The sequence below is a fragment of the Furipterus horrens genome, unplaced genomic scaffold, assembly GCF_987537825.1.
Source record: "Furipterus horrens unplaced genomic scaffold, mFurHor1.1.pri manual_scaffold_10, whole genome shotgun sequence".
Classification (NCBI taxonomy): domain Eukaryota; kingdom Metazoa; phylum Chordata; class Mammalia; order Chiroptera; family Furipteridae; genus Furipterus; species Furipterus horrens.
This window is the reverse complement of record NW_028327180.1, coordinates 97290956-97302620: the sequence shown is the minus strand read 5'-3', so window position 1 is coordinate 97302620 and position 11665 is coordinate 97290956. Positions and strand designations below refer to the sequence as shown.

The 11665-nt window shown below is 45.3% G+C and overlaps 1 protein-coding gene across 1 annotated transcript; it reads right to left on the bottom strand.

Annotated features, from left to right (window-relative positions):
- Positions 1–222: 222 nt before the first annotated feature.
- On the bottom strand, positions 223–11296 carry NPM1 (nucleophosmin 1). The gene is made up of 10 exons (XM_090288575.1): positions 11115–11296; positions 9025–9104; positions 8339–8458; positions 8040–8133; positions 7639–7745; positions 7462–7529; positions 3700–3757; positions 3268–3351; positions 2548–2649; positions 223–321 (listed from the first exon to the last, which is right to left on the bottom strand). Exons 1-10 carry the CDS (start codon positions 11170–11172, stop codon positions 238–240), a joined length of 855 nt encoding a protein of 284 aa, XP_090144701.1. The 5' UTR covers positions 11173–11296; the 3' UTR covers positions 223–237.
- Between the last annotated feature and the right edge of the window lie 369 nt (positions 11297–11665).

Sequence of the window (11665 nt, the reverse complement as noted above, 5' to 3'; positions counted from 1 at the left end):
AAATCTCCTCAGTAACCAAGAGGTAATTTACCAACTGTATAAAAGCTGGGGAAAATATACTAGAAAGGTATCTTCGCAGTCCCTGCCAACTGAATTCTTTAGTGTTCCCACAGATTTGATCTGCAGTGTTGTCTGGGGTTAGGAACCTTTTAAAAGAGGCCAACACTTAAAAGAGACTAAAAGAATCATAATAAATCACAATAAAAATAACCGGCTTAGGTCATGTCTTGAGAAAACTCAAGTTACCTCCTGGTCAGTCATCCGGAAGCAATTCTTCACATAATTGATGAATTTGGCTTCCACTTTGGGAAGTGAACCACCCTATTGAAACAAAAGCATTAAGGGTGAGTATATAAACACTGTTTGTGAGTTACTATGCAGCTCCTCATATTGGCATGCTGTTACACAGGTCTTTGGTTTATTCCTTGCCCCTTCAATTCTTTAAAAATACTGAATACATCTTTTTCAGGCCCAGAAGGACCACTGAGCAACTATTAGAATCTAGTTCTTTCACAGCTCTCCCATGCTGATAGGTTTATCCGTTTCAAATTCTCCCCAGCCTTTTTATAAATACAAAGTGTAAGTCATGCTTGAGATTCTTCAGGCACTCGAATATGTCAATTGGACTGCTCAATATATTATCTATCAAGTCAGTTTAATCACCGCCCTCGTCCACCCAGAACCAAACACAAACTGCACACCCAGAGTACCATACAGACAAGTGACCCAAACCATTAAAAGATCACTTCTACGCATACATTAAGACTCTACGTCCAGCACAATACTAACCCGAGAGCTAATTCAAAAGTATATGAACGATGGAAAAAAGTTACTATATTTCACTAATCTTAACTGAAGTTTGGCATTTCCTTCAATTATGGAAATAAGAAACCAATAATAGTATTAACACCAAATTATTTTGAAAGCACCACAATCACGATTTATATTAATCTACTTTAGAATTATTTAATGTAACATTTATATCACACTCCCCCCACCATTTTGATGACTACATTTTTATTTTCCTTGTAACTTGAATATTTTAATGCATTTTTAAAGTCAGGAAGGTGTCAGGAACCAAAGGGACCATGGCACAAACTAGGTTAGGGATCAGGTATAGTATGAGACACTTAATGGCCTCTGAGCACCTAGAAAATAAACACTATATTTCCAATTTTAAATTATTGTCACATCCATTCTTATTTGAGTCATTCAAATATTTATTGAGCAGCTAGGGAGATACAAAGGTGTTTAAAACATGGTCAAAAAGGTAAGGCAAATGAACAACAGCAAGAAAAGTTCACTGAATCACAGCAGTCAAAAGAAAAGTGCTTTAGAGGTTAAGAGGGAGATCGCGTGCAGCCCGGAGGGGGGGCCTGGCTGAGCGGTCAATCAGGAAAGGGGATTGAGATTAAAATAGAAGACTTCAGTCTGGATTGCTGATGATACTCAGTATGGACTACATTTCTCTCCTTTTCCTCTTTCCCCATCTTTGGGCTTAATTTACCAGTAGTGCCCAGGGTTGTTCAAGGCGCCTGCAATTAAACCAAGGAGATAGGACCATATTAAAACGCGGGGGAGGGGTATCTAGAAGGTCATTTTAGCACTGTATGCAAGGGCTACAGTTAAAGCAGCGACACAGGAAGGCCTATCGTAGCACAAAAGCAAAGTCAAGAAACACATTCTGGTTCTAAAATGTTTTTCCAATCGGCTCATCACTGCACAGGAAAAGTCTACTGAAGCCACGGAGAACCTAGGGGAGCACAGGAACACACGGGAAAAGGGGTCATTTCCTCGCCACCCCACGTTTGCTCTCAATAACTGGGGTCTAAAAGTCCTATTATTCATAGAATTAAAGCTGCTCTCAAATGTGTTTCAAGATAAACCAGTTATTCCATACTCTCCAAGTTCAGAGTTCACTGAAGTTTAGTTTAGTCCCCAGTCAAGTAGCAGAATGAGAGCTAATCCTCTTCTCACGTTTCCACTATTTAAGACAAAAGGAGACTCAATAAAAACCTGTTAGTCACTCAAAACTTCAAGATGTAACCAAATGTACTGACTGGTAACACCTTGGTGTAAAAGGTAAACAGAAATGGTTCCGCTTGTTGGAACATGGTTCTGATTACAGCCAGTCCTGCGTGTTTTTCCCACACCACCAAGCGCCAGCCCCGGCCTCACGCGCCCTCTGCTGGCCGCACGGCACCGACAGCCAGAAGGCCAGGCAGAGAGAAGGGCGCTCTCTGGCCTTATTTAACTAACCCCTAAGGTCACAGGGGCGTCTTACAACCAACTTAACTTGGATTTCTTTCATAATGAGAAATAAAACATATGTAACTTCAAACATGGGGAAAAAAACCCCACCAGAGATTATAAATGAGTGTAAATCACTAGCCATCCATTTCTGAAAAACTTCCACTCCACAAAAGCAGCAGGTACATTAAGGATAAAAAAACGAGGAACGGTGCTGTTTCAAACCCCCCAAGAAAGGTGTAATTTGAGGGAGAGCTGAATAAATCTATCGAGTGTCTTAAAGATAATTTTACTCACTTTTTCTATACTTGCTTGCATTTTTGCTTTTATGTCTTCTACAGAACTAGGTCCTTTTGGTGTTTTAGGAGTTTTTTCCTGTTTTTTGAAGGATTCTTGACCCTGGGAAAAAAAGTTTAATTGCAGAGTTTCAAGATACAGCTCTTAGTTAAGACCCACCCTACCTCGATGTTCTCAGTGAGTTACTCTTACAACCCTTCCTTGTAAAAACTAGTAAATAACCGAAGCTGAGCTACTGTCTGAAAACTTTTGGTTAGGTTGTTCCTTTAAAAAGAAACAGCATGAGTTGGAGGCTGCACTGATACTCAACGCCAGGTCAGTCCCACACTTAAAGGAGACCATCAGAACGAAACCAGCAGGCTATCAATGCAGCCTGACGCCTGGGGCCCTTCCAGAGCCCTTGAATAAACCTGGGCCCAGGTACTGGGGTTCGTTTAAGCTCCCTACTTGATTCTAATATGCAGCCCAGGTTGAGAAACCCTGCACCATGCAATCAATTTCCCTATCAACAAGCAAGATCCCTTACAGGAGCTAACTTTGTATCACGACAAAAGTACTCCTGCTGGCTTCCTCCCCAACTAGAAAGCCAGCAGCCGTACGTGATCTCTATGACAATGACCACCAACAAGCACATTTCAGACTACATTCCTTCGTAGTAAAACACTTAACTCTGATCACGAGTTCAATGAAGCCTTTATTTATTTGTATGTCGCCACTTACTTTTGATCTTGGTGTTGACGGTTTTGAGTCTTTTCCATTCTGGTTTGATTTTTGTGCATTTTTGGCTGGAGTATCTCGTATAGACTGCAATTAAAAGTTAATCTTAATCAACACATAGACATACTAGTGTACATAGAACTGCCTCAAACCACGTTTAAGAAAGCAGCTGCCAGGCTAAGATGAAAACAGTCACTGACAGAAAGCCGCAGAAGGGCTAACACAGAGGGGGGGACCCATGAAGAGAGGAAGGCGCTCCCCACCACCAGACCAGTTTTCAGACAGCCCTGCTCAAACCAATGTAAAGGATGCGACCATCATTTCCTCCCCAAACCAGCTTTCATTCCCAACTAAACAAGTGAGAGCACTAAAAGTTTCCATCATTTCTGTCATCAGCTGTTTCTGACAATCTGCAGCAATGTACACCCTACTTACTTTCTTTACTGGAGCTTTTTCTTCAGCTTCCTCATCCTCGAAATCATCATCATCATCACTACAAATGAAAGAAGTTCACTATTACTTACTCAATGCACTCACAAACATAAGACTATATAGAAATTGGCTGAATCTACATGTTTAGTCAAGAAAGACATTAAGAACTTTCAAACTCTGGGAGAAAAGACATTTGACTCAAATTTTTAAGAGACTTTTGTCAAAAGCAAGATCTTGACGAGACATGTACATCCACGTTCACTGCACCATTATTCACAATTGCCAAGAGGTGGAAGCACCCAAACGTCCGTCAATAGTTAAGATAAAGAAATGTCATGTACATGTAATGGAATACTATTCAGTCTAAAAGGAAATCCTGTCACATGCGGCACATGGATGAACTTAGAGGACATCATACTAAGTGAAACAGACAAGTCACACAAAAAGACAAATCCTGTATAATTCGACTTGTATGAATTATCTAGAGTAATCAAACTCTACAGAGACCGAAGGGTGGCCTGGTGGTTGCCAGGGGTTAGGGGAGGTGGAAATGGACACTTTGGGGGCTTATTTTCAGTATTACTAGATGAAGGAGTTTGAGATCTGCAAACGCTGTGAATCTAGTTAACACTACTGAGCTGCACACTTAAAACGGTTAAGATGGAAAATATTATGTTTTTTACAACTGAAATAAAAAAACTAAAATTTGAAAATGAGACAGTTAATAAATAACACAAGAATAAACTGTTCCACATACTCCCAACTGCGAACCTACTTCTGCCCACCCTGTACGTAGGGTCATTATTTTTAGGAGCGCCAAGACCACTCCAGGGGGAAGTCTAACAAACGGTGCTGGGACTGCTTGTCAGCCACATGCATGAGAATCAAGCTGGATCAAAGATCTAAATGTAAGAGCTCAAACTATAAAATTTTAGATTTGACAATATCTCTCAGGCATGACCCCAATGGCACAAGCAACAAGAGAAATGGGACTTCATGAAAAACAAAACTGAAAGGACACCATCAGGACAGTGGGAAGACAACCCACAGAATGGGAGAAAATATTTGCAATTCTTATGTAATAATGGGCGTGTTTCCCAAAAATATATTCTTACGACTCAATAATATAAAGACAAGTACGGTACATGCTACGACATTGATGAATCTTAAAAACATTGTGTTACGTGAAAAGTCACCAAAGAGTACATGCTACAGGATTCCATTTATGTGAAAAGTCCCAAACAGGCAAATCTGTGAAAACCCTATCACCAGAAACGCCCACAGAAGTCGGTACTGGCAAACTGTGAAACTGGGTCATGTTTTAATCACTCCACAAACTGATTACATACTGGCCAATGTGTTTCTTTTCCATACTACGTGTTCTCTAAATATAAAACCGGAGCAATTTTACTGACATGCAACTAAAAAAAAAAACAAAAAAACAAAAAAACAGCACCCATCTTTCCAAGACTGGGGTATAATTTGCCTTTTTAACTATCAAGCAAGTATACAGTACACATAAAACCATATACAGGTAATTTTCAAGAGTGATTTTTGTCATTTTTGGCCTTTAGAACCCAACTGATGTATGTGCCTCTATACCAGAAACAAGATGACAGTGATTTCTCTAAAACCACTATCCTAAGCAGTTTTATTAAGATATTCCCTGCCCTGGCTGGTGTGGCTCAGTGGCTTTTGAGTACTGGTTTGCAAACCAAAGAGTCGCAGGTTCAACTCCCAGTCAGGGCACAGGCTTGGGTTGCAGGCCAGGTCCCCAGTGTGGGGCACGTGAGAGGCAATCACACACTGATGTTTCTCTCCCTTCCTCTTTCTAAAAATAAATAAAATCTTTAAAAAATAAAACACAAAAGACATCCTCTAAAAAAATAGGGAAAAGGGTGTTTATGAAGAGGACCACACACAATATTAACCTTTTAATTTTTTAAAAAAGATTTTGTGGAGAGGGGAAGAAAGGGAGAGGGAGAAAGAGGAACAGAGAAACATCCATGTGAGGGACATTGCTCATGCTCCGACTGGGGACCAAACTCACAACCCAGGCATGTGCCCCAACTGGGAAGTGACCTTTTTTTTGCAGGATAACCCCCAACCAACTAAGCTATACTGGTCAGGGCAACATTTTAACTTTTAATGTATTAATGGTCTTCGGCTTTTCTTACTTATATCAGTAACAGTCCACTAATCCCACCAATGCACCCACCCATCCCCCAACACAGAACCCGCCCCCTTCCCATTTACCTTGTGGGTTCCAAGGCTTCTGGGACTATGGCTTACAATTAATTTCCACATTAACTATCTCAAGTAATAAACCTTGAGGCATTGCTTTATATTCTCATTGCCACCTGAGCAGTGGAATTTTTTCCCTCTAAGACTTGTTATCCTCAAGGGATCCATTAGCTGTCCCTCCCTATGCATGTATCTGCCCATCTTTTCTTTTTACTGATTTGAACTCTTCTCTGTATTTTTCACCCTCCCTCACTAACTTAAAGACAACTTAGAGAAGACATCACCATCTTGTTCTCACATTATAATGATCTTATATTGTGGCTACATCAGAAATCACCCCCATTTTGAAGATGGGAAATCTTCCAAAAGCCCAAGAAGAATCAAGATACCCAACAGAGCCTACTTTCTGAAGCCTTCCTGGTAAGGACTGTTGCCAAAATTTCAGTGACTTTTGTGCTACTGGCCATTCACTTGTAAACCTACACAAAGGTAACCTGAAATCACCAAAGACCAAATAAACTCAAGCCCAGGTAAACACCAAGAATAGATCAGGTCTCTCAGTTCTGCACGACACCCATTTCCCATTCCCCTCTTGGTATATTATTTTAATTCTTACCAATGGCAAATATTCTAAAAGTAGTAACAATCAAATACCCATTATATTGGGTTTGTAAGTTTGATGTGAATTTTTTTCTAAGGATTAAACCCTTTCACACTTATCCTATTTTCTGCCTGTAGTCACACCCGAAGGGCTTTTAAAAACAATGACTAGCTTGGCCAGTTGAGCTTCCTGAAAACCTAACCCCCACAGGTAATCATTAATTAATGTGTTTTCTCAGTCTTTCTTAGATTCTATTTAAATGTCTCCAATAAATATATATGGATGAACCTGGGAGCTCAGGGACAAAGCTGACAATTAAAAATTCAACATATTAAAAGTTCCTGATCCAGCTGCATACAGAAAAGACAGACTGCGAGTACCATTTTATTCTAGCGTTTACGTAATTATTTACCATGGCCTCACTCAGCTCAATCAACACTAAATCTTATCTCCAACCAAATTTTTAATTCTGCATGAAAATTCTATTCTTTTTAAAAATCTTATTTTCTCAATAAGGACTAGAAACCCATGGGCCAAAAATCTTTGGCGGCGGCGGGGGGAATATATATCCATAAGTGACAACTAACAAAACGCACGTAGCTAGAGCTCCGCTTCTCTCCCCACCCAATCCATTCATCATAAACTGTTCAGCACAAAAGACACCACACTTGGCAGCAGCACAGCAGCGTGTCCGTCACAGCCTTCCTCCGGAGAAAAGGACCGGGGAAGCACATTTGGGAAAGCCCGCTGAAACCTGCTCCGCTCGCAGTGCCGGGAACATCCTCTAAGTCAGCTCACCTAACCCAAACTGAAAACCGCGGCCACCACCCTTTATTGCTCAATTCCACAGGAATATTTTGGTAAATAATTTTCTTAAAACTTACCCTTACAACCATGTCAAGTTCTAAGTGCATACTTACTCTTCATCATCATCGTCGTCCTCGTCATCCTCATCATCATCTTCATCGGCAGCAAGTTTTACTTTTTTCTTCAGAAAGAAACCCAGAACAAAAACAAACGAAGCTCGTGAGCACGCGCTGACCCCAGCCCCCAGCTGAAGGCCCGAGCGAGGCCTCTGCAGTCAGTCGCAACAGTACCTGTGGGACCTTGCTGCCACCTCCGGGGGCGGAGCGCTTCCCGGACATACTCAGGAGCTTCACGTCCTCCTCCTCTTCGTCTTCTGACTCTGCATCTTCCTCCACAGCTAAAATTAGATTCTGTGTTAGCCACCGAGAGGCACGTCCTCAGGAAAAAAGGGTACTAATAGACAGTACTTAAAGATTCTACTAAAAAAAAAATAATACAGGAAACAACGGAATTTTTAAGAAAAGGAATCGTGGGGCCTAATCCTCATTACTAGGTTTTAAATGCAAAGCACCAGGCTTTGCTAGTTATAAATCCCTAGACTCCCCTCACACCGACTATAAAGACAGTAGTCGGCAGAACAAAGCAGCCGCCCGCGAGCTGATCACGAGCGCAACAAAGGAAGACGCCGTACCTACTAAGTGCTGCCCGCTAACATGCACAGGCCCTGAGCCGCACTTCAACCGCAAGACCACAGGTGGGGTTATTTCAAAGCCGCCAAGGGAAACCTAAAAAGGTTAAGTTAAACGTTCGGTGTAAAACCTGCTCACAAACGTTCGTGCTAACAGGTTGAGGCAAATCCACAGACCACGGAACCCGGTTTCCCACCCCCCCACGCCGCAGCGACCCCCGTCCCCTGGTGTGGCCCGACGCCGCCTGCCCTCCAGCAACCATCGGACTCCGACGCACGGCCCAAAGCGCGAGCGCCCTTACCGTGGGCTGCACAGACATTTTCAGGGTCGCCAGGGTCACTTTAATGGGACTGCCTTCGTAATTCATGGCCTCTGCTTCCACAATGTGCAGCTCGTCCTTTGCCCCGGCCCCTAAACTGACCTGCGAACAGAAAAACAGCGCCTCAATTTCAGTTTCTGCTACTTCGCATTGCCCTTGCAAGTTCTTATGTTAAAAAAACTACAACTTTTCACTTTTATCACTGATAGAAAACTAATTTGTGCACGATGTCGTCATCAAGTTTTATGGGACCTCGACACCGTCTCACATTCAGTAAACGTGACAAATGCATAAAAAATGCAGTTGAAGGCGTGTCATCGCCCACAGGACGGATCACCTGACATTTGCTGACCACCTACAAGCCAGGCAGCAGGCCCCAGGCCAGTCTCCGCAGGGAACAGACGGCCCATCCCCACCCTAAGGGACTCTACAAGGCCACCGACACGCATAAATGGGAGAAGCTGAACAGCGGTGTGGCTGGGCTTTTACGGGATCACCAAAGGAGAGGCAAAGACGCCAAGTTCTGTATCACAGGTACAAGAACACCAGGTACCTACAACGCTCAGTTATAAAAACACAATGTAAAAATCAAGAACTGAGCCACGGAAGCAGGAACCAAGGCTGAAATCAAGAAAGGTTCAGTAGTTTGTTTTGAAAAGTTTAAGTACCGTTCGTAAGGATAATTGGTGCTCATTTTCATCATTATCCACCTTAAAGTGATAATCTTTGTCAGCTTTGAGTTCACAACCTGTGAAGGAAAAAAAAGCAACGGTAGCAGGAGGCAAAGCAACACTGAGACGTCAGTGGGGGTAACCCAAAAGCTAACATTTTAGGTGTGAACTAATTTTTCACTATTCTACCAGAGGGCCTCTCTTCCTAGACTTCTTGAACACAAATGTCTATAAACAATCAAGTAACAGCTATTCAGGCCTTAAATTCCACTTTCCCATTATACTGTTTCATTCTTAACTACACCTATTACTCTTCTCAGGTAGAAACGGGCTCAAAGATTTAGTAAAGGAACCAGAACGAGTATCTGAAACCAAACCTGATGTATAATGTTGGTAAAATCTCAGTATTTAAGAAAGCTGAAATATCTACCTAAACTCCCAAAAGTGTTAGAAATGAGAATGACGACCCGGACAGCTTGTATTTACAACAGAAAAACTACAAATGTAGAACTAAAATTGTTACTGGTCAACACCTCATCTTTGAAGTAACAGGAACGCACATTAAATTATGTTTAAGGCAAGAAGAGACCTATCCTAATGAATATTTCCAATAGAGAGGGCTAAGAAAAATATCGTGATATAAATTGATCAGAAACCCCAGCTATTCAAAATGGCTAGGAATAAAAAGCCTTATGTACACTGCACATTACCTATTCCATGAATAAGCGAATTGTTTTTAAATACCGTCAGAATAAAATTTTAATTTAACTTAAATGAGTCCACTTAATTGCACTCTTACGTTACCGACATACCTGCTTAAATGTTATTAACAAACCTCAGCATGGTAAAGACACAAAATAAATTTGGGGCAGAATTTGCAGTTTCTTAAAAGCCTAACACAAAGAAACGGCTTCAACAATTAAGTTTACTGAAACCCAAATCGGGGATGTGTCCTGGGGTGGGGAGGGGTCCCCAAACCTTGGTATATAGTATGAGGACAGGACCAGGTCTTACTGACCCAAATTGAATCGCAGCACATCCCTGACCCTTAAGAATAAAGAGTTGTTGGCTGGATACCGCACACAGGGCGCCCTCCCACTCCCCCCTCCCCCAAAAGCCATTTATAATGCACCAGCTCTGGGACCAAGGATCGCGCCTTAGACCTGATCCCATTCACCTACAAGAGCAACCTCGGCTCGGTCACTTCAGTTCTGAGCATCACAGCGGCCATCGGCCTGCTGGGCTATTTCCACCTCCCGCGGTGACGCTGAAAAGGGCTCCTTAAACGAGGGCTGCCTTCGAGATGCGAAGTCCTGAACAAAGACCTCCACCGTCCTGGTGCTACCAACCTTTTCACCGACCATCTCCCGCCAACGGCCCCAACGCGGCCCCCGGATCCCAGGCTCGGGGGTGACAAGACGCCAGCGGGCCCCGGATGCAGCGCCCACACCCCCTCCTTCCCCCGACCACGTGGCAACCACGTGCTCCCGGCGCTAGCGGCCTCCTCACGCCGGGCCGCACCTCCCCTCCCCCTGAGGTCCCCCGAGGCCGTGGAGCCGCCTGGCCCTAGCCCTCCCCAGGCCCGGGGGCACCGCCAGGCCCCACCCGGCCCCTCCCCCGGGAAGAAGGCCCACGTCTCCCACCACGCGCCCGCAGCCTCCTCCAGCAGCCCGCGGCCCAGCACCAGACCCCGGCCTAGAATCTAGAATCAGAAGGCAGCCCACGAACTCACACCCCCCCGAGCCACAAAACGATGCCCGGAGCTGCAGCGTGCGCTCCGGACAACGCCGAACCCGCAGCCAGTCGGCCGCTTCCCAGGTCCCTTCGACTACGGGCCTCGGAGCGCTCACGCCCCAGGCTTCAGGCCGCCCCTCCTTCCCACCCCGCCGTGCCGCCAGCTCTGCCCACCCGGCTCCCATCCCTTAGGCGGCAGGGCCCCGGAAGCCCGCTCCCCACCCCCTCCGGCCGCCCGCCTGCCTCGCTTTCTTCCACAACCCGGGCTTCAGCCGGATTCCCGCTCTCCCCCACCCCCAACCTCAGAGCCACCAGGCCGTGGTCGGCCCCGCTCCAGCCCCCACAGCGGTTACCGAAGAGATAGTTCTGGGGCCTCAGAGGGCTCATGTCCATGTCCATAGAATCTTCCATGGGGTGGTAGCACGCACTTAGGTGGGAGAGAACGCGGACGGAGATAAATGACTTCTGCTCCGCAGAACAGACACGCAGGACGGAATCGCACCAGGGAAAGGACGCGGGCACTCTGCGTACATATATAGCGCCTGCAGGTCTCGCGAGATCTCGCAAAGTCCCGCCGCGGCGCGCGAGCTCGGGAAGCCCCCCTTCCCGCACGGTAGCCCTCCTGCGCAAGCGCTCTTCAACCCCACTCCTTCCTACCTCGCCCCCCACCCGCTCCAGGTAGTTCGCGGGCTCCCACCGAGCACGCGCACTGGTACGCAAGCCCCACCCCTCCGCCGCCTCCACCGCTGGTGCGCACGCGCCCCCTCCCCTGCCGAGCCTTCCAGGTCCTGCTTAGGGGCGCGGGCCCGGCGCCGGGAGCCTGCGCAGCCCACCCTGCAACATGGCGGCCGCAGCCCTGCTGCCTTTGAGAGGCACGCAGGGCGAGCCGGCTGTAAGCCCGAGA

Excerpts from the sequence above, each read along its gene's own strand:
- NPM1 (XM_090288575.1), bottom strand. The coding sequence starts at position 11,172 with ATGGAAGATTCTATGGACATGGACATGAGCCCTCTGAGGCCCCAGAAC. Across the intron at positions 9,105-11,114 it reads GCCCCAGAACTATCTCTTCG|GTTGTGAACTCAAAGCTGAC; the intron begins GTAACCGCTGTG and ends TTTCCTTCACAG. Across the intron at positions 8,459-9,024 it reads ACCAATTATCCTTACGAACG|GTCAGTTTAGGGGCCGGGGC; the intron begins GTACTTAAACTT and ends TTCTGTTCGCAG.